The following is a 22043-nucleotide window of genomic DNA, read 5'->3' as shown; positions in this document are numbered from 1 at the left end:
TTTAAAATTATAAAGTTCATTTTTCAAACTATTGAATATTAGTCTATAAAGCCTGCTATTTAGATGAGACTCCATGCAATGGTATCATGTCTGAAGGCTAATCTAAACCTGTGTTAGTGCTGAAATTATTGGACAAAGATCATAAATATAGGAATCAAATTGAAATAGGATTTTTGTCAATTAGCTTGCATTTCAAATTTTAACAAAAAATGATTGCAGCTAAAAAAAACCCACAGATAATTTACCTTCAACATCTAAGGATGCACTTCCAGAAATAGATCCCCCTTGGTTGGTTGCTCTCACTTGGTATACGGTAGCATCGTCGTCTGTTACATTTGTAATCACCAGTTGATGATATCCTCCCTTAAATTCTTGTATCTTCACCTTTTCACCATCTGGCATAATCTCCTTGCCCTGCCTGAACCATTTTACAATAGGTTTAGGGTGACCGGTGATTTTGCAAACAAATGTGGCATGACCTCTAAATTTCACGTTCAGATTTCTGACTTCTTCTTTGAAATGTGGTGCCTGAATTGGTATATCAGATTTGGGAGTGATCGGTTGTGAAATTTCACTCCATTCACTCTCGCCACCTAGATTTTCACATTTGACACGGAATTCATATTCCAGACCTTCAATAAGGCCTGTGACAGAATAGACAGTCTCACGAATTTCTTCTGTGGTTACAGCAATCCATTTGTTCTGCTTCTTTTCCCGCTTTTCAAGGTAGTAATTTCTAATCTTTGAGCCTCCATCACTTGCAGGCGGCCTCCAAGATACAACACAGGAATCTTTTGTAATAGCAGATACATTTAGCTGCACTGGATGTCCTGGTTTTTCTGTAAAATAAAACATTTCCAGGATATGACGTCGATTTGCTTAGTAGATGGTTATAAATTTAACAGTGGATGATGCTTTACTTTTACGTGTACTTACCAAAAGCTGTCTTGATAATAACAACTGAGGAAACCTCTAATGCTTCACTGATGCCAAATACATTCTGAGCAGAGACACGGAAATAATACCCTGCGTTTTCAATGAGATTTACAATCCTACACGTTGTGCCAGAGATACTTGATGACACCAATTGCCACTCAGCACCTTCTTTTGCTTCTCTTTTCTCTACAACGTAATTTGTGATGAAGGCACCCCCGTCATCTTCAGGTGTCTTCCAGCTGATGACCGCAGAGTTCTTCAGCAGAGCTTCCACCACAATTGGTCCTGCTGGTTTATCTGGTTTATCTGCAGGAAAGAAGATGGGGCATCAAGCCATACTTGAAAAACATGGTTGATTAACTTCCAGTGGGGGAAAAGAAAGATTAGATTTAGATTTAGATAAATTTATTTATAGGCCGCCCTTTTCCCTGAGGGGACTCAGGGCGGCTTACAACGTATAGGGGAGGGAGTACACACAATGACATATAAAACAATACGTAATTAAAAAATAGAAGCAACATTCATCATTCGGGAGGGGACGGATTATAATCTTTAACCCCGGTCCTGATGGGATAGCCAGATCTTGAGGGCTGTGCGGAAGGTCTGGAGGGTGGTGAGGGTACGAATCTCCATGGGGAGATCGTTCCAAAGGGTCGGAGCTAATACTGAAAAGGCTCTCCTCCGCGTAGTCGCCAGTCGACACTGAAAGCAAAGGTAGCACTTACCTTGTATTTCCACATTGAGTACAGTATCAACACTTCCGAAAATGTTACTGAGTTGAACTTTGTACTTTCCGGCATGCGTTTTGTGCTGTACATTTTTGATGGAAAGGTGGGTATAATGCTCCGTGTTCTCAATTGTAATGGTTTCAGTGTTCTTTAAAAGTTTCTTGTCATGGAACCAAGTAATAGCAGGCACTGGACGACCAATGTAGACAACATGGAGGCGAAGAGTAGAACCTACACCTGCGCGGTATTTCTCTTTCAAGGGGTAACCAGAATGGAATTGTGGAGGAGCGTGCAATAAGAGCTTGCCGCTGGTTTCAATTTCTCCAACATCATTGGTAGCCTTACAGGTGTAAAGTCCTTCATCTTCTTGCTCTTCTGTCAGCACCGTCAGTGTATGGGTGCGCCCATCAGACGACATCTTATATTTTCGGCTCTGTATTAGTTCTTTGCCAAAACGATACCATTTAATGTCAGGAAGAGGTCTCCCAATAATCTGGCATGATAGCTGACCTGCCTCCCCTAGGTTTGTAGTGACATCCTTTATTTCTTGTCTTACACCAGGTGCTTCTCCGGCTGCATTTATACAAGGGGAAAGAAAAAAAAAATCCTGAATGTTCCCTATTTTTTAAAATATATTTTATTTCAGTGTGCCCCATCTTTTCAACCAAAATATCATAGCATTAACCATAATTTCCCACCCTAAACATTAAAATCATATTTAATTTCATTAATATCACATAGTGTATGTGAAGTTTATTTATCATATACTGTGTCGTGGTGGCACAGTGGTTAGAATGAGATACTGCAGGCTACTTCTTCTGATTGACGGCTGCCTGCAGTGTGGCAGTTCAATTCTCACTGGCTCAAGGTTGACTCTGCCTCCCATCCTTCTGCGATCAGTAGAATGGGTACCGAGATTGCTACAGGCAATATGCTGACTCTGTGAACTGCTTAGAGAGGGCTGTAAAGCATTGTGAAGCGGTATATAAGTCTAAGTGCTGTTGCTATATTGTGATCCATTCAGCAGAAGAAATATACAGGTGGTCCTCAACATCTAACAGTTCATTTAGTGACTGTTCAAAGTTACAATGGTACTGAAAAAAGTGACTTATTACCATTTTTCAGACTTACTACTGTTTCAACATCTCCCATAGTCATGTGATCAAAATTCAACTGGTTGCTTGTCAACTGGTTCATATGTATGCAGTGTCCCAGGGTCATATGATCCCCTTTTGTGACCTTCTGACAAACAAAGCCAATGGGGAAGCCAGATTCACTTAACAATTGTGTTACTGACTTAACAACTGCAGTGATCCACTTAACAATCGTGGCAAGAAAGGCCGTAAAATTGGGCAAAACTCATTTAATAACTGTCTTGCTTAGCAACTGAAATTTTTGACTCAATTGTGGTCATAAGTCAAGGACTACCTGTATTAAATTTCTCAGCCTTTATGTTAGAACTGTCAAGTTGCTTCTAAACGATATAATCAAATCAACCAACATTACTGATCAATCGAATTCTCCTCTTTATTTTAGTATCTTCTAATAACATTGCAAATTATACCGTAAAACATAATGAATATATCTTACATGTCAGTCTTGTCTTCACTGTCATTGCTGTTCTACGTGGCCTGCTGATTCCGGTTTCATTTTCCGCAAAAACTCTGAATTCATATTCTGTAGCTTCCAACAAGCCTCCCACTGTAAACTGCCTGTCTTTGATACGCTCTTTATTGCATTTTTTCCATGCGGTCTCTCCATATTGGCGATATTCAACCCAGTATCCAATGATGTCTTTACCACCATCGCATTCAGGGCGCTCCCATTCTAGAGTAATACTATCTTTAAATACAGAAGTGATCTCAATTTCTCCAGGCTGGCTTGGTTTATCTGAAAAATGAGGGGAAATGAAAAAGAAATGAAGATTTGTCTTCTTCCAAATTTTTACCTGAATGCCCTCTGATAATTGATTTTATATTTACATACCAAATGGATCCTTGCACACAACTGGTTCAGAAGCAGGGCTTGGTTCACTTTCACCAATATCATTTTGGGCGATAATACGGAACTGATATTCAGCATCTGGAACCAGTCCTGTGACTGTAAACATTGTAGCCGTGACGTGGGTCTTGTTGTGCCTAACCCATTTGTCAGTAGATGTTTCTCTACGTTCAATATAATAGCCAGTGACACGAGAGCCACCGTCATCTCTAGGTCTGGACCAAGATAAGTAAATAGAACTTTTTGTGACATCAAGTATTTCTGGTGGATAACTTGGAGGCTCTGGTGGATCTGTTAAGAAGAACACAACGATTACTATATATCTTCCCCCAGGAACACTGAGTTTAAATCTCTATTCAGTTGTGATATTTTAGAAATGACTCTAGGCAAGTCATTATCTTTCATCCTAACCTAACCACTGAGCATGGTGGCGCAGTGGTTAGAATGCAGTATTGTAGGCTAATTCTGCTAAGTACCAGAGGTTCAATCCTCATCAGACTCAAGGTTGACTCAGCCTTCCCCTCCTTCTGAGGTCGGTAAAATGAGGATCCAGATTGTTGGGGGGGGGCAATAAGCTGACTCTGTAAACCACTTAGGGCCATAAAGCATTATGAAGCGGTATATAAGTCTAAGTGCTATTACTAGTGCTATCTCACATTTTTCCCTTGTGGACATATCAGAAGACATAGCTTTTGCAAAAAAAAAAAGAATATTTTTTTCCCAGTAATGACACAACAACAACAACTAACACCACCAGAACTGAGATGTGTACTTACTCAAAGGTGTTTTTGGCACCACTGGCTCTTCAGATTTCAGGGATCTGCTGACACCAAACTGGTTTTCAGCATAAACACGGAAGTGGTATTCCACATTTTCTTTGAGTCCTTTCACCACCATGGATGTGCCTTTTACTCTGGAACCCACTGTGTACCAGGCAGTCTTTGGTACTTCACGCCTTTCAACAATATATCCCAATATATCAGCACCACCGTCATCAGTGGGAGACTTCCAGCTGACTCTAACGGAGCGCCCTTGTATGTCGTCATATTCAAGTGGCCCTTCTGGTGGATTTGGAATGCCAATGACTCTGACTTTGATGTAGACTACTTTCTTGCCACATTTGTTCTCAAGTGTTAAATCGTAAGTACCAGAATCTTCCCTTTCTGCATCTTTGATCACCAATTCAGTGTCTGTTTCAGAAGTGGCAATCATCGCTCTCTGGAGGATGTCGTGTCCTTCCTTCGTCCATTTGCAAATTGGAATAGGTTTACCTTTAATTGGCACTGTGAGCTTAATTACTCCACCTTGCCTTACAAATAGACCTTCCAGGTATTTTTCATCCAGTACATAATCAGGATATTCTGGGACAAGGGAAAAAACATCTCGTGTCAGATGCAAAATAGTTAAACAGTGTTGTTAAGATTTAAACATTGGGTTCCATTAAGGAGAAACAGCTGGATTTTCTTACCAAGCATTTCTGTTACTTTGGCTGTTCCTGGTACTTCTGCGGGTTCTCCAGGACCTCCAGCATTACAAGCTATGATACGGAATCTATACTCGGCCCCTTGTGGAAGATGGGTTAGAGTGTATTCACGAATTTTGGTGGGTGTGGTGTTACATTTTGTCCATTCAAATTGGTCAACTTTTTGCATTTCAATTAAATAGCCAGTGACTTTAGATCCACCTTCATCTTCAGGTGGACTCCAAGCCAAGGAAATTGATGTTCTTGTAGTATCTGTAACCCTTGGATTTTGAGGTTTGCCGGGAGGAGCTGGAATACATAATGAGAACAGACACAGCTCTAGTTAAGAGGACTGCACATTTAACACTGTTTCTCAAAAAGACAGTTCAATCTATTAGCGTCTACTATTTCTTAAGTATTTCCTAGCAAATGTAGTACATTATTTACCAATTGGATCCATAGCAATCGTAGGCTTTGATGCTCGGCTTGGTTTGCCAGTGCCCCTAGCATTGATAGCTGTGATGCGGTGTTCATACTCCAGGCCTTCAATTAACCCTGTTGACCGATAACGTGTCATAGTGACAGCAATTTTGTTTACACGGACCCAGCGTTCTGATCTAACTTCCTTGCGTTCCACAATGTAACCAGAGATCTGTGAACCACCATCCTCTTCGGGTGGATACCAAGTAAGTGTCATTCCATCACGGCAGACATCAAACACTTCTGGAGTACCAGGAGGACCTGGGATGCCTAGATGGATAAAGAAGAAAAATATTGAGAACATGACTCTATTTAAAGTCATATTATGTTCCCTCTATTCAAGCATAGTTTTATATATGTATCCCTATTATCTATTTATCATCTCTAGGTATCTCCATCTCCCTCTCCCTCTCCATCTCCATCCATCCATCCCTATCTATCATATCTATCTATCTATCTATCTATCTATCTATCTATCTATCTATCTATCTATCTATCTATCATCTATCTATCATCCATCCATCCATCCATCCATCCATCCATCCATCCATCCATCCATCTATCTATCTATCTATCTATCTATCTATCTATCTATCTATCTATCTATCTATCTATCTATCATCTATCTTAACTACTTTGTGACTAGTTCAATGTAACTGATTATTTAAACAAAAGAAGAACAGAAGGTATGTAACACTGGTCTTAAAATATTTCTTCATACTTCTTTTTAGTTTGTAATGCAAAATATTAACTTACTTATTCTGCTCCTGCATTCTATAATCTCAGATTGCAAGTAGGATCCAATTCCAAAGCGGTTTGTAGCAGCCACACGGAATACATATTCAGCTCCTTCAATCAGTTTAGAAAATTTAAATGTTGTCCGAGTTACTGATTCAGATACTGGTAACCATCCTGGACGGTGGGCATCACGTAGTTCTACCACGTATCCACTTAATGTTGCACCACCATCCATCTCAGGTGGTTCCCAGGAAATAGTTACAAAAGTTGAATCAATGTCAACTACTTTAATAGGTCCAGTGGGTGGTCCTGGTTTATCTGTGAAAAAGTAAAAAAGCATAAAGGATTCAAAAATAGTGTGGTTTGCTTAGCGGGGAGGGTGGGAATGATAAAAAAAGGGGGCAGGGATATATTTTAAACCAACCAACCAAAAATCTTACCAAGAATAATAACTTTGATTGTTTCAAGAACAGTTCCTGTCGTATTCTTCAGTTCAAGTGTATATGTTCCAGTATCTCGTATTGTTGTTTCGCGTATGGTTAATTTAGTGAGTTTAGCAACTGTTTCGATTTTGACACGCTCTGATTCTTTTAGTTTAGAGCCAGCAAAGAACCAAGAAACAGCAGGAGGTGGACGTCCAGAAATTGGAATGGCCAGTTCTATAGGTTTTCCAGTTGGCACATGAATAGTCTTTTGAGGAATTCCAGCAAGATCAATTGCGGGTAGAACTAAAAAAAAAAAAGAGAGTTTAAAAAAGGGATATGGTTAATCAAGTCAAACCACGAATCATTGTTTTGAACAAACTTTCGCTTTTCAACCAGGGCTTTTACCTTTTTGTTCTTGGACGGTGACGCCTGTGACTATTTCTCTTGGTTCCGAGACACCTTTCTGGTTTTGGGCTCTGACTCTAAACAGGTACTGTTCTCCTTCATTTAATGAAATGATTGTATGCTCAAAGACTGTAGGTTTCAGGGTTACAACTTTCATCCACCGCTCTGTTCCAACTCGACTGGCCTCAATGACATAGCCAGTTAATCTGCTGCCACCATCATGCTGTGGTTTTTCCCAGGCAAGTGATACGGTAGATTTGGTAATGTCGACCACCTCCAGTTTCTGTGGCACACTTGGGACTTCAGATATAAGCACTGTATCCAATGTCTCACATGGTTCACCTATTCCATAGATGTTTTCTGGCAGAACTCGGAAATAGTATAGAGCGCCTTCCATGAGTCCAGAAATTCTGTAAATGGTTTTGTTGCATTTGGTGGTGACTGTTTTGTAAGCTCTCATGGCAGCCTCACGTTTCTCAATGATGTAGTTATTGACTGGTGCTCCACCATCAATGGCAGGAACATCCCAAGTAATAGTTACAGATTCTTTTGTGACTTCTTTTACTCTCACAGCCCCTGGAGGGCCAGGAGTATCTATGGGGGAGCGAAAGAAAATATTAATGATTTATTATACTGTGTTGTCCAATACAATTCTTTTCTTTATTGACAAAACAGTACATCTAGACCGTCCCGGGCATAATCTTCCTTATAACGTTTTCTCTTTTTGCAGTTTGCCTGGCTCTCTGTTACTTGATTGTGGTGCAGCTCCAAATATCTTTTAAACTGAAACAAACAAGGTGACTGTAAAAAGAAATTAAAAGGGGTTAACTTACCATAGACTTTTACAAGCACGGTTGCTGATTTCTTTCCTGATTGATTCTCAGCCTCAATGACGTATTTCCCAGCGTCGTACCGGTTAACTTTGTCCACAACCAAGAGTGTATAGCTGTCGGTGGTGTCAATGATAGCCCGACTTGCTAGGTCAACACCTGCTTTACTCCACATAATTATTGGCGCTGGTCTGCCAGACACTGAGACCATTAGACGTAAAGAGCCGCCAGCTCGGACAGTAACGGTCTTCTTTAGGTCATCAGTAAGCTCAAGAGCGGGTATTTCTGTCAATGGGAGGAGAAATAAAAGATAAGCTTCCATTTGAATATTCTAAACAGATGTTTAAATAGAAATCTATGAATGCTTTATCAATGTCACATTACCTAGCCTTTCCACAGGTTCTATTTCGGCTGGCGACTCGCTGTATTCACTTATTCCGTTTATGTTGGTGGCAGCCACTCTAAAGCGGTATTTCTGGCTTGGTCTAAGACCAGTCACAGTGAATTCAGGGTTCCTTATGGTGGCTGTGGTATGGACTCTGTACCATTGGTCAGTGCCTTCTTCTTTCATTTCAAGAATATAGCCCAATATATCAACTCCACCGTCATATGTGGGCTTTGTCCATGCTAAGCTTATGCTGGTCCTAGTAGTATCTACAACTCTTGGAGGTGAAGGAGGTGCGGGAGTATCTTTGGAAAAAAGAACAAATGGTTATTGTTATTATTTTCCTTGAAGGCTTCCATTCTTTCATGTATACATTTAATTTTGATTGCAAAAAGCTTGATAATGACATAATTATCCATCTTCCTATTTCTGAACAAGTATGCTATAGAATAGATGGACATCTCACAGGGAAAACTGTTTAGAAATTCAGACCATTTGTATTACTCCATATGAGTAGTTCCTTTTTATTCTCTCTTTAAAGGTAAATCAACTCAAATCGGAACATACAAATTCTACAACATAACAACCTATGTAAGACTTTGAGAAAGACTTCCTCAGTTGTTTTGCAAATAATTAAATAAATTCAATGTTTTTAAAGGCCTAATATGTTTCAATTCACTTTGACCTCTGACCTAAAAGATAATATAAGTCTTCAGAAAACAAAACGCTAGAGTTATTCATTTACCTGATCTAGGGAAACGTTCTCTGATGGAAATATACATGGTGATGAATTAGATCATAAGTGCAATATAATCTATTGACACCCCTGTCCCTAAAAGGAATTACCTGTCACAATTGTACAGAACCAGCTGGACTTGTGATCTTTAATGCTCAAACTCAAATCTTTTGGTTTTAATTTTTGTTTTTGTTAAACAAGTACTGTTTGCTGGTTTAAATGGAGCACTATTTCTGACAGAACATCGACTATTGATAATTATTTCAATCTAATCAATCCGGATGCCCATCTATGCCAACTAAAAGAGAATTGAGTTTTATAATATTTCACTGAATTAAGTGCAAAAGCGTAAGTGACCCTGAGAACTTTGTTACAAGATATCAGATAAAGGTCATAAATAATAAACAAACAAGCAATTCACCTGAGATTCCGAATTATTTAAAAAAACCTATTGACTATTTGACTAGGAAATCATTTATATCACTCGATTTGGAATTAACTATAAAGATATAAATTTGGGGAACTTACATGATGGTTCTTTGCACAAAATATATTGAGAAGCTTCGCTAGGCTCACTGTTTCCAGCAGCATTTACTGCTGTAATACGGAACTGATATTCGCTGCCTTCCATGAGACTGGTGACTTTCAACCTGGTGTCATAAATGGTGTAGTCTCTGTTTACTCGTGTCCACCGTAGACTTCTCTTTTCTCGTTTATCGACCAGATAGGTGCTTATTTCACTACCGCCATCAGATTCTGGTTTCAACCACTGAATAATGATGTGCTCTTTGCCAGCACCCACTGATTCTGGCATCCCAGGAGGTGATGGAATAGCTGAAATGATTTTTTTCAAAAAAAGAAGAAAAAAAATTAGATAGCCCTTACACATCTATCCAGAATAATTTTTTTAACCGAACCAAGGAGGCACTTACTAAATGAATTTCTAGCAATCATTGTTTCTGATTCAAGTGGAACTCCGGGCCCATACTTATTGACAGCTCTTACACGGAATACGTATTCATTATTCTTGATAAGTCTCGTCGCTACACACGAATGTGTTGCACATTCCGCATTAACAAACACCCAGTTCAGCCTGCTAGTTTCACGTCTCTCTACAATGTAGTGAGTAATTTCTGCTCCTCCATCTTCTTGAGGAGCATTCCAAGCCAAGGTACATTTCTCCTCTGTCACTCTGCTGATGGTGATCTTGCCAGCACATGGACCAGGAGAATCTGTAGACCAAAGCAAAAACAAACCCCAATAATGCAATGATATAACATTGGCTTGAAAAGAAAGATTTTGTTCTCTCAGAAAATTATGAACCGTGAAATACTCACCCAGTACTTTGACCAAAACAGAAACTTGTTTGGTTCCGCTAGCATTTTTAACAGTTAATGTGTATTTTCCAGTATCGCTTCTGTCACAGAACTTGATGATTGCAACAGCATGCTTGCTGGTATATTGCAAAGAGATCTTCTCACATAAATCCAACTCCTTGTCGCCTTTAGACCAAAACACTTTGGGTTCCGGCTTTCCACCAATCGATGCCTCAAGGACAAGATCAGAACCAGCCCTAACAGTTACAACATCTACTTGTAATTTGGCATCCAGCTCAGCTTTTGGTGGTGCTGTGAAAAAAACAAAACCAAGACGAATAAAGTCTCAACATAAATTTCTTTTAAAGGTGACATTTTTAACATAATTTAAATATCTGTTAAGAAAAAAAGTCTTACAATATTCATCTTTGCAGGTGACGGCACCTGTGGTTTCAGAACCTTTGCTAATCACACCAGCAGAATTCTTGGCTAAGACACGGAATTCATATTCCTCTCCTTCACTGAGGGCTGTTACCGTAAAGAAGTTTTCTGAAACAATGGTGTAATTGCATTTCAACCAGCGTCCATCTCCAGTCGCATGGTAGGGCTTGCGTTCTACAATATAGCCAACAATTTTGCTTCCACCGTCATAAAGAGGAGCAGTCCAGCTCAATGAAACTGAAGACCGGGTGACATCTGTCACTTCTGGTCTACCTGGTGGATCTGAAAAAGAACATTATAGTGGCGGTGTCATTTTTTTTTAAAAAAAAGATTCTTTTAAATAAAAATAGGAATTATCCCTTTTCTGTGTAATGCTTACCAACTGGATTTTGGGCCACTACTGGCCTAGAAGCTTCACTGGCTTTGCTCACTCCAGCAGCATTTAATGCGTATGTTCTGAACTGGTACTCCAGGCCTTCTACAAGTCCGGTGATTTTGTAGTCACATTCAAAGCATGGAATTTTGTTTTCCTTTACCCAAAGGATTGTATTGCGCTCTTTCTTTTCAATCCAGTATCCCACAACTTTGCTGCCACCATCATGATATGGCTCCTCCCATCTGATGGACATGGCATTGGCCGACACAAAATAGACCTCGGGTCTTGTGGGAGGACTTGGAGGGACTAATAAAAGAAAGAGGGGGAGAAATTGTAAATACTTGGATTCTTTTTCAAGCAAAACTGGAACAAATATATGCACATTCGTTAGGATAACGATTCCTTACCAAATGGATGCTCAGCCACAATTGGAACTGATTCAACAGGCTTGCTGACACCAAATCGGTTTTCAGAACTGACCCGGAAAGTATATTCCATATATTTAGTGAGATGGGTAACTTTGATCTGTGTACGCTTGACGCTGGAGTTGACAAGCTGCCATGCTGTTGTGCCAGATTCGCGTTTTTCAACAATGTAGTTGGTAATATCAGTGCCACCGTCATCTTCAGGTTCCTTCCAGGACAAGACGCAGGATTCTGCTGTCACTGATGATATTTCTATGGGGCGTGTAACTGGACCTGGCCTTCCAATAACTATAACTGTGACAGTGAATGTCTTCACACCAGCCGTATTCTCAAGAGTCAAATAATATTTGCCAGAGTCGCCTCTCATGCTGTCCTTAACAATCATTGTAGTTCTATCTTTGGTTGTCTTGATAGTCACTCTATCAGTTTCCTTGAGTCTCATTTCCTCAAGTTTCCAAGTTACTTTTGGAATAGGACGTCCACTAATTGGTATATCAATAGTGAAGGAGCTTCCAGCTTTGCAAGTTATAAGTTGCTTAGTTATTCCACTAAGATCTGCTGTTGGTTCAATCTGTGGCTCTTTAATAATGACAGAGGAGAAAGCTTCTCTTGGCTGACTGTAACCAGCATCATTCTTTGCTCTGACCCTAAATTCATATTCGTTGTTCTCAGTAAGACCTTCTACTGTAAAAGTGAGCTGCTTCGTTTGACCTGCTTCACGCCAAACTTCAGTTCCTTTCTGTTTCATCTCTAGTAGATAGCTAGTGATACGGCTGCCACCGTCATGATCAGGTTTAAGCCAAGCAAGTACCACAGATGACCTAGTGGTATCAACAATATCTAATCTCTTAGGTGGAGCAGGTTCTTCAGTGGCCACCACTGGTTCTGCTAATTCACATGGCTCACCTACTCCATATTCATTTACTGCTGCGACACGGTAAAAATAGGGCACTCCTTCTGCAAGATCAGTGACTTTAGTTATTTGGCGGGTACATTTTTCATTAACAACCTGCCAGCTACGGCGGCTTGCTTCTCGCTTCTCCACAACATAATGATGGATACGTGCACCTCCATCCAGAATTGGAGCATCCCACATTAAAGTGATGGAGCCTCTAGTCACATCCTTAAATGTAATAGGACCTGGTGGCCCGGGGGTATCTAGCACTTTCACTGTGAAAGCAATAGACTTGCTACCACTGTTGTTTTCTACAGTAAACACATATTTTCCAGCATCTGTTCTGTTGCAATTCTCTACCATTAATGTACTGAATGAATCTGTTGTGTGAATGTTAGCACGTAAGTTGAGATCGGAGTCCGCTTTGGACCATGTAGCAATAGGAACAGGTCTGCCCTTGAAGGCAATAAAGAGACGGATATTTGTCCCTGCTCGGACTATGTGAGTCTGCTTGAAGTTAGCATCAATATCAAGTTCAGGGGAAGAAAGCCTATCCACAGTTTGTATTGAAGCAGCAACTTCACAGCTTTCTCCTTTGCCTGCGGTATTCACAGCACTGACTCGGAATTTATAATGCTCATTTGGTTCTAAGTCAGTCACAGTATACTTGGTTGCGATCAAAGTCTCAGCATTGACTTTATGCCAATCTCCCAAATCAGCTTTGCACATTTCAATGATGTAGCCAATGATTTCCAAGCCGCCGTCAAAAACTGGCGTGGTCCATTCTAAGGTGACACTCGTCTTTGATGTATCTATCACCTTGACCACAGTCGGAGGACCTGGTGGGTGAACTGGCTCTCTGCATTTAATCAGCCTTGACACACCACTAGGCGGCCCCACACCAGCCTTGTTTTCTGCCATAACCTGGAACTCATATTCATTGCCCTGAGTTAGCCCTGTGACTCTGTATCTTGTCTCGGAAATGGGTCTCTTGCTACATACTTTGACCCAGAGAATGCTTCTCTTTTCTCTTCTCTCCAAGATATATTGATCTATGTCACTTCCACCATCTGATTTTGGCCTTGTCCATGTGAGAGTGATGCTGTTCCCTGTTACATTGCTAGGTTCTGGAGTCCCGGGTGCATCAGGAACAGCTGTAGAATGAAAACAGAAAATTAGAGAAGGCTTTGGAGAAGGCTAACTAACATACACACTGGATTTTTTCTATTGATAGTGAACTTACTGTAATGTGCTTGTGCTACAAAAGGGTCAGATTCCAGAGGCCTGCCGACCCCAAACTTGTTAGCTGCAGAGATTCGGAATTGGTACTCATTGCCTTTTATTAATCTAAGTGCTGTATAGCTGCAGGCTTCACAGTGGTCTTCAATTAGTGCCCAGGATACTCTGCTGGTTTCACGTTTTTCAATTACATAATGAGTAATGGCTGAACAGCCGTCATTAGCTGGAGGTTCCCACCACAGTGTTGCCTTCTCTTCAGAAATATTGGTGAAGCGTATTGGGCCTCCTATTTTCCCTGGAGTATCTGTAACACAAACATGCAGTTGTTTAAGTGGTGCTGCATTTAGTAGAGAATGAAGAAAATTGATCAAAAAAGGTTACTCCGTTCGAGGCAAATAAGTTTAGTTGAAAGAATGCCAAATTACCTTGGACTCTTATGGTTATGTTTTCTTGTCTGGTGCCTGATGCATTCTTGGCTTCCACCCTATATATTCCACGGTGGTCCCGAGAAGCATCTCTAACAAATATGGAACTATGGCCAATAGCGGTGGTTATTTCAACGCCCAATCGCTTGTCAATCTCTTCTCCGTCTTTAAACCAGGTCACTTGAGGAACTGGCCGGCCTGTGATAAGGGCTTTAAGTCTGATGCTTTCACCTGCTTTGACTGTAAGACCTTCAAAATGCTCAGCACCAAATTCAATAGTGGGTGCGACTAGAAAAGAAAAAGAAATAAAGTAACCTTTGCAATGTGTCTTCACAGAATATCACAATATATCTTCCCCAGAATAAGAACAGTTTTAACTACATTAATCAATTCCTTTCTATGAACTTGAAACACATTATAGGTAATCCTTGATTTACAAGTGCAATTGTCCCCAAAATTTGTGTTGTTAAGCAAGACAGTTGTTAACAGTTTTGCCCCATTTTACAACCTTCCTTGCCACCTTGCCACCAACCTAAACAGTCTCCAGTTGTTAAGTGAATCACTGCAGTTCTTAAGTGAGTTACATGGTTGTTAAGTGGATCTGGCTTCCCCATTGACTTTGCTTATCAGAAGGTCACAAAAGGAGATCACATAATCCAAGGACACTAGAACTGTCATAAATACATGTCAGTTGCCAAGTGTCTGAATTTTGATCACATGACCATGGGGATGCTGCAATGGTCATAAGTGTGAAAGCTATTATTTTTTTCAGTGCTGTTATAACTTCGAATGGTCACTAAAGGCATGGTTGTAAGTTGAGGACTACCCATAATAAAAATGCATAGCATGGGGCAACTATTTTGCAGAGTTAGACCCAAATGTTTCATACTGATTCATTCTGACTGAGAAAATCTAACATGCTCACAAACTTTTAAAAAGATTTGAGTACCATATAATGGAATAAGTATAACCACTCATGCAGTGGTGGGATCCAAATTTTCTTTACTACCGGTTCTGAGGGCGTGGCTTTGTGGGTGTGGCTTTGGCTTTGTGGGCGTGGCAAGGAAAGGATACTGTAAAATCTCCATTCCCTCCCGATCAGCTGGGACTCGAGAGGCAGAGAATAGATGGGGGCGGAGCCAGCCAGAGATGGCATTTACCGGTTCTCCAGAACTACTCAAAAATCCCGTTACCGGTTCTCCAGTACTGGTCAGAACCTGCTGAATACCATCTCTGCACTTATGATAACTACTACTACTTATTGCCACTAAGTAAGACTTACTAGCATCATCTCGGGTCATGATATAGCCCGAAGACTGAGAAGGAGGGCTGATAGTCCCAACAGCATTTCTCGCGAGGATTCGGAATTCATATCGGTCTCCTGGGCTAAGTCCTGTAACTGTATATTCGCATTCACTGACATCGGTAAAATTGCATCTGACCCAACGGTCTTCAGGTCCTTGCCGTTTCTCAACACTGTAACCTGCAATCTTGCTGCCTCCATCACGCATGGGTGCAGTCCATTTGAGAGTAATTGTCTCTCTTGTCACATCAATATAATCTGGGGTGCCAGGTGGATCTGAATGAAAATAAAATGCATTCACAGTCATCAGCAAAACAATTCCCGGCAGGCTAGGAACATAGGCATTTGATACGGTATCCAATCACTTACCAACTGGGGAAACAGCCAGATGGAGTTTGCTTGGATCACTAGCAGGGCTTATTCCAGCAGAGTTTTCTGCGTATACGCGGAACTGGTAGTCCAAGCCATCCATTAGACCAGTGATTCTGTATTCTCTACTAGATATTGATGAAATATTTACTTTCTGCCACAGGATGCTATTTCTTTCTTTCTTCTCCACATGGTACCCGGTGATTTCTGCCCCTCCATCGTAAAGGGGAGCATCCCAAGATATGGTCATTCCGTCAGCTGTTATATTGTAAACCACGGGCTTTCCTGGTGAACCTGGTGGCTTGAACTGGTGTTTAGCTATGACCTCTACCGAGTTAAGTGGTGGGCTTACTCCGTATCTATTTTCTGCACGGATTCTGAACTGATATTCTGCATCTTTCACGAGGTTTGGAACTTTGAAGGTTGTCCTTGCTACACTGGAGCAGACCATCTTCCAGTTGGTTTGTGAAGTTTCACGCTTCTCCACACTATAGCCTGTAATTTCTCCCCCTCCATCATCTTCAGGGGGGTTCCACGAAAGAACCATACTGTCTGCTTTGATTTCATCTAGCTTGATTGGTCCTTTGGGCTTAGAAGGCGGGCCAAGGGTGATAACTGTGAAGGGGAATGACTTTCTGTGGACAACATTATCAAGAATTAAGGCGTATTTGCCGCCATTTTCCTTCTTCACATTCTTAATGCTTAATGTTATTTTGTTTTCCGTTTTCTTGAAGCGAACCAGTTCACTTTCCTTAAGAGGCATGTTGTCTTTTAGCCAGCTCATGCTGGGTATGGGCTTTCCCTTATATGGCAACTCAAGATGGACATTGTAACCTATTTTCACTTTTACCACTCCTCCAGGTATATCAGAAAGATCTGCTTCAGGGGTTATTACGTAATCTTTCACTGTAATTGGCCCAATTGTAACACCATCGCTTCTTCCTTTTTCATTCTTAGCTGACACTCTGAAATCCATAACTGAAAGCTCCTTCAGTTTTTCCACTTCGAATTCACATGCCTTGCTTATGCCGGCATATGACCATTCCGTTTCATCCTTTAATCTTTTTTCAATAACATACTCGGATATGATACTACCACCATCAAACTCAGGTTTGGTCCACTGTAAGGTGACAGAGGTCTTGGATGAATCTTTCATGGTTAAATCCCTCACAGGTCCAGGTACTTCTGCGGCTTTCACTGGCTCCAAAGTTTCACACGGTTCACCTAATCCATTTTCGTTTTCGGCGAGAACGCGGAAGAAATAGGGGATCTTCTCTGACAAGTCATTTATCTTAAAGGATGTATTAGAGCACTTTGCTGTAACAGAAGACCAAGCTCTCTTTGTGGCATCTCTTTTTTCAATGACATAATTTGTAACTTCAGAGCCACCATTTATGAGCGGCGGCTCCCATACCAAAGTCACGGTTCCACGAGAAACATTTTTGAGGTGCAATCTCTGGCATGCAGAGGGAGTGTCAAGCACTTTGACATTCACAAAAGAGGTCTTGGCTTTTCCAACTCCGTTTTCAATCGTAAGGGTGTATTTTCCTGTGTCGTTGCGGGTGACTTGAGGAATGCTAAGAAGAGTAGACGATTCTGTGCTCTGGATGGTGTATCGTTCATCAACGCTAAGATTTTTGTCGCTCTTTCTCCATACGACGGTTGGAGGTGGCCTTCCCCTGAATGGGATCATTATCTGCACGTCTTGGCCTGCTTTAGCCACAATGGAGGTCTTGAGAGCCACATCCAAGTCAATTTCTGGCTCCTCTGCAGAAAACAACAACATCAAATTGTTAACACTGAGGAAAACCCAAAAATACAACCCCAAAATGGGAAAGAATAAAGGAAAAAGATTAAAATTTCGTACCAAGAATGTCTTTAGCTTGTACAGGTTCTGTCATTTCAATAGGTTCACCTTGTCCAGCATAATTTATAGCAGCTACACGGAAGTAGTAACTGAGTCCTGGCTGAAGATGAGAAATTACATATTCTGTGGTTCTCACTTCTCCTCTTGCACTCACTACAGACCATTCTTCTTCATCACCTTCTCTCTTTTCTATAGCATAGCTGGTAATTGCACTTCCTCCATCATAAACTGGCTTAGTCCAGCTAAGGGTAATAGATGTCTTTGTAGTATCCACAACCTTTAGCTTAACAGGGGCCCCAGGCTTTTCTATAAAACAAATAAAAATATAACATGAAACTTCAAAATATTAGCTATTTAACAGGTGAAACAGCAAAACATGAGTGAGGCCTGCCTCCACTTTTTGCCCTTTCAGAAGGGCATTAAAACTGGCTCTGCCAATTGGCTTGGGGTCCTGATGAGTAAATACCGACAGACCTAACCTTGTTAATTTTAAATTTTCAATACTTATGATTTTACTCAGGGGTGGACTTTAAAAATTTCAGCAATGGATTCTCTGTTCGGTTGCTGGGTGGTGGTGGCCATGGCGGTCGTGGCCTAGTTGGTCTTCTGCACCACAGTGGAGGGGGGCATTTTCACTTCCCAGGCTCCGGAGACTTTCCTTGAGCCTCTGGGAGGGTGAAAACTTCCTCCCCTGGGCTCTGGAGGCCTTCCGCAAGACCCGTTTTCCCCCTCCCTGAGCTTCTGTGTGGGTCCTACATTTACCTCGTATCCAAAATGGGCCACATGGAGATGCCTGGGAGAGGCGTGATGTGGTGGCAGGGGCATGGTGTGGTGGGTGGGGCTGGGTAGAAGTGGGATTTGGAGGTTCTCCTAACCTGCCATAATGTTAGCTACAGGTTTTCCGGAACACGGGTGAACCCGTAGCCCACCCTTGATTTTACTTATAAACTGTCCAGGATTTTCAATTTATACCATGAAATGGATGGCACATACATTAAATAAAGAAACCAATAAAACTATGTCCTTGTTTTCTATCATGCCATTTCAAGAACTTTTATTTTTTGTTCCTTTTAAAACTTTGCTGCTATTCGCATGCCCAGATTCTTACCAATAGGATCTGCAGCTTTGAAAAAGTCAGATGCTTCAGAGAAGGGGCCTTGACCAGCTGCATTCACAGCAGAGACTCTGAACTGGTATTCACTGTTTTCGGTTAGTCCTGTCACTTTCTGTCTGGTGTCCCGAATTGTTTCTTTAACGACTCTGAACCAGCCTAAGCTTTTCTTATCACGCTTTTCAAGATAATATCCACTTATTTCACTACCACCATCCACAGTAGGCCTTGTCCAGGTTACAGCCATTGACTGTTTGGTTATCATGTTGATCTCTGGCACACCAGGTTGTCCAGGAGTAACTGTATTTTTATTGAGAGAGAGAGAAAAAAATCACATTAGACCAACATAATCAACATTCTTAAAGATGTTCCAGAATACATTTGTTAACGTCTATCTTACCAAATCTGTTTTTAGCTACAACGCTTTCAGATTCCAGTGGATCGCCAACACCAAACTTGTTTACCGCTCGTATACGGAAAACATATTCATTTCCTTTTATGACTTTCGTGGTAGTGACATTGCATTCTTCTTGTTTCTCTGAGATCATAGACCATACCACTCGGCTTGTTTCCCGTTTCTCAACAACGTAGTGTGTCACTTTGGCTCCTCCATCATCAGCTGGCGGTTCCCACTGAAGAGAAATCTTTTCAGCTGTAACTGTTTTAAAGTGAACAGGCCCACTTGGAGGTCCTGGCTTATCTGTTGAGCAAATGATATCGATTAATATACAAGAATAACCATGGCTAGAGGAATTTAATAGAGCAATGAAGTGTAACACTTTTGAAAGCATACCAAGTATTTGTACTTTAATGGTAGCAGATGCTGAACCCATGGCATTCTTTAATTTCAGTTCATAGCTTCCACTATTGAGACGCGTTGCATCCTTGATCAGTATAGAAGCAAATTCAGTGGTATTTTCAATAGATATCTGGGCACTTGTTTGTACATCTTTGCCATTTCTAAACCATTCTATTGACGGTATGGGTTTTCCTGAAATCCCAAGTTTGAGCTTAACTGAGGTGCCAGCTTTGTATTTGACCACTTCTGTATATTCTGGTGGTACATCTATTTCAGGTGCACCTTAATGAAAGATAAATGGAATAAGAAGGTATTAAGACACTTTGCATTCTAAAAGGCTCACAGAAGAGCAGCTAAGTAAGAAGAAATATGCCCTTTAATTAAAATTCTGCACCATCCGATACCCAAAAGAAAATTAAATATAGGTCTACGCGATACTGTCATATTAAGAATTCTAGAATGCATATTTCTGCCAGTGATGATAACTCAAATCCTATAAATAAAAACAAGATAGTTTTTGGGGGGGTTAATACATTTCTTACCATATGTGTCCACGCAAGTGACAGGTCCTAAAACATCTGATGGGTTACTAATTGAACCTGCAGCATTCTTAGCAAATACACGGAATTCATATTGAGAGCTTTGAGTCAATCCTGATACAGTAAACAGGGTCTCTATGACATTGGTAAAGCTGGCCTTTGCCCATCTTCCATTTGGAAAATCGCGTTTCTCCACAATGTACCCAGTGATTTTGCTGCCACCATCAAAAGCGGGTTGTGTCCAAGAAAGGCTGACAAACGTCTTGGAAATATCTGTGACTCGAACGTTTCTTGGTGGTTCTGCAATTTGGAAAACAATTGCATTTGTCATTAACATTTGTATAAGTACTCAATACTAACTGACCAAGAATGGTTTGCACTAAAGTCAACATTAGAAATGCGATGCTGTATTACTGAATACATACCACATGCATCAATTGCAAGAACTGCATCAGATGGGTGACTTGGTTTTCCGATGCCTGCTGCATTTTCAGCGTAAACTCTGAATTCGTAAATTAGTCCAGCAGTAATGGTAGAGGCCTTGAAGTGAGTTGTGCGTATAATCATTTTATTCACTTTCTTCCATAAAATACTGTTTCTGTCCTTCATTTCCAGGTGGTAACCAATGACCGCACTGCCTCCATTAGAAACAGGCTCATGCCATCCAACAACGATGCTTTCTCGGGTAACATTAGTGATCCATGGTGTTGAAGGTGGCCCAGGTGTAGCTGAATAAACAGGAGAGGCAAGTTAGCAAAGTATATGTCTATGTCTGAAAAATTCATAGAACCAGAACCAAAAACCAGAGGTACTTACTATAAGGCAGTTTTATAACTACACACGCTGAATCGAGATGATCACTAATGCCGAAGCGATTCTCTGCTTTGATACGGAACTGATACTCTTCTCCGGTGGTTAACTTCATGACCTTAATCATATTTCTAGCAACTGTTGCAGACACCTCAGTCCAAACAGCAGTGCTTGTTTCTCTTCTTAGCACAATGTAGTTTGTGACTTGGCTTCCGCCATCGTAATGTGGAGGCTCCCACATCAGGGCAACGCCTTCTTCAGTGACGTCACTTATCACAACAGGACCGACTGGGGGACCTGGTCTATCCAGGACAACAATTTTGATGAAGGATTTTGTTGTGCCACTGGAGTTTGCAGCTGTGATGTCATATTTACCAGCATCGGTAGCCACGCTTTCCTTAAGGTTAATAATTACACACTCTGCGGTGGTTTCTGTATTAAACCTCATGGTCGGCCTGAGCGGAATGCCATCTCTGGATAAAGACACCTTTGGCAAGGGTTTTCCCGAAATTGGAATCTCGACCTTTAGATTTGAACCAGCTCTCACATAAACTGTATGGTTCGGGAAACCTTTCATATCCACTTCAGGCGATTCTGAAAAATGCAATAGTAGCACATTAAAAATATCAAAAATGCCAATGATTCTATTTTCAGTTATATTCAGACAACTTTATTCTTAGTAATGGAATACATACCTATTTTTTCTTTAACTGTGACAGGAAGAAGAAGCTCTCTAGGATCACTGAGACCAGCCTCGTTTTCAGCAAATACTCTGAAGAAATAATCCATGTTCTCTTTGAGACCTTGGACAATGTGATGGGTCGTCTTGACTACAGCACACTTGACCCATTTCTGCTGTCCTTTCTCTAGGGCTTCAACAAGGTAGCCAACAATTCTGCTTCCGCCATCATGCTCGGGTTTTAGCCATACAAGGGATACACTGTCTTTGGTAATGCTCGATACTCCCAGTTTTTCAGGTGGGCTTGGTTTTTCTAAAGAATA

General features: G+C 41.0%; 1 protein-coding gene across 1 annotated transcript in view; it reads right to left on the bottom strand.

Moving 5' to 3' along the window:
* TTN (titin) overlaps nucleotides 1-22043 on the bottom strand; it is a 310344-nt gene that overhangs the window by 9496 nt on the left and 278805 nt on the right. The window contains exons 295-325 of the mRNA XM_087705592.1: nucleotides 21737-22033; nucleotides 21048-21635; nucleotides 20657-20959; nucleotides 20235-20531; nucleotides 19687-19974; nucleotides 19294-19593; nucleotides 18891-19193; nucleotides 17783-18088; nucleotides 15916-17682; nucleotides 15526-15822; nucleotides 14244-14531; nucleotides 13823-14122; nucleotides 11667-13733; nucleotides 11263-11565; nucleotides 10860-11165; nucleotides 10464-10754; nucleotides 10059-10358; nucleotides 9655-9960; nucleotides 8390-8695; nucleotides 8009-8290; nucleotides 7176-7769; nucleotides 6786-7073; nucleotides 6364-6663; nucleotides 5575-5877; nucleotides 5134-5436; nucleotides 4442-5026; nucleotides 3651-3956; nucleotides 3255-3554; nucleotides 1662-2237; nucleotides 937-1242; nucleotides 246-839 (exon numbers count right to left, since the gene is read on the bottom strand). Coding sequence (XP_087561718.1) covers nucleotides 246-839; nucleotides 937-1242; nucleotides 1662-2237; nucleotides 3255-3554; nucleotides 3651-3956; nucleotides 4442-5026; nucleotides 5134-5436; nucleotides 5575-5877; nucleotides 6364-6663; nucleotides 6786-7073; nucleotides 7176-7769; nucleotides 8009-8290; nucleotides 8390-8695; nucleotides 9655-9960; nucleotides 10059-10358; nucleotides 10464-10754; nucleotides 10860-11165; nucleotides 11263-11565; nucleotides 11667-13733; nucleotides 13823-14122; nucleotides 14244-14531; nucleotides 15526-15822; nucleotides 15916-17682; nucleotides 17783-18088; nucleotides 18891-19193; nucleotides 19294-19593; nucleotides 19687-19974; nucleotides 20235-20531; nucleotides 20657-20959; nucleotides 21048-21635; nucleotides 21737-22033 — 13950 coding nt within the window. The remainder of the gene's footprint in view (nucleotides 1-245; nucleotides 840-936; nucleotides 1243-1661; nucleotides 2238-3254; nucleotides 3555-3650; nucleotides 3957-4441; nucleotides 5027-5133; nucleotides 5437-5574; nucleotides 5878-6363; nucleotides 6664-6785; nucleotides 7074-7175; nucleotides 7770-8008; nucleotides 8291-8389; nucleotides 8696-9654; nucleotides 9961-10058; nucleotides 10359-10463; nucleotides 10755-10859; nucleotides 11166-11262; nucleotides 11566-11666; nucleotides 13734-13822; nucleotides 14123-14243; nucleotides 14532-15525; nucleotides 15823-15915; nucleotides 17683-17782; nucleotides 18089-18890; nucleotides 19194-19293; nucleotides 19594-19686; nucleotides 19975-20234; nucleotides 20532-20656; nucleotides 20960-21047; nucleotides 21636-21736; nucleotides 22034-22043) is intronic.

This window comes from Thamnophis sirtalis, unplaced genomic scaffold (genome assembly GCF_051295495.1).
Source record: "Thamnophis sirtalis isolate CommonGarterSnake01/CBP01778 unplaced genomic scaffold, rThaSir2_p1.2 scaffold_1, whole genome shotgun sequence".
NCBI lineage: Eukaryota > Metazoa > Chordata > Lepidosauria > Squamata > Natricidae > Thamnophis > Thamnophis sirtalis.
The sequence above is the reverse complement of the archived record's forward strand: the minus strand, read 5'-3'. Positions and strand labels throughout refer to the sequence as shown.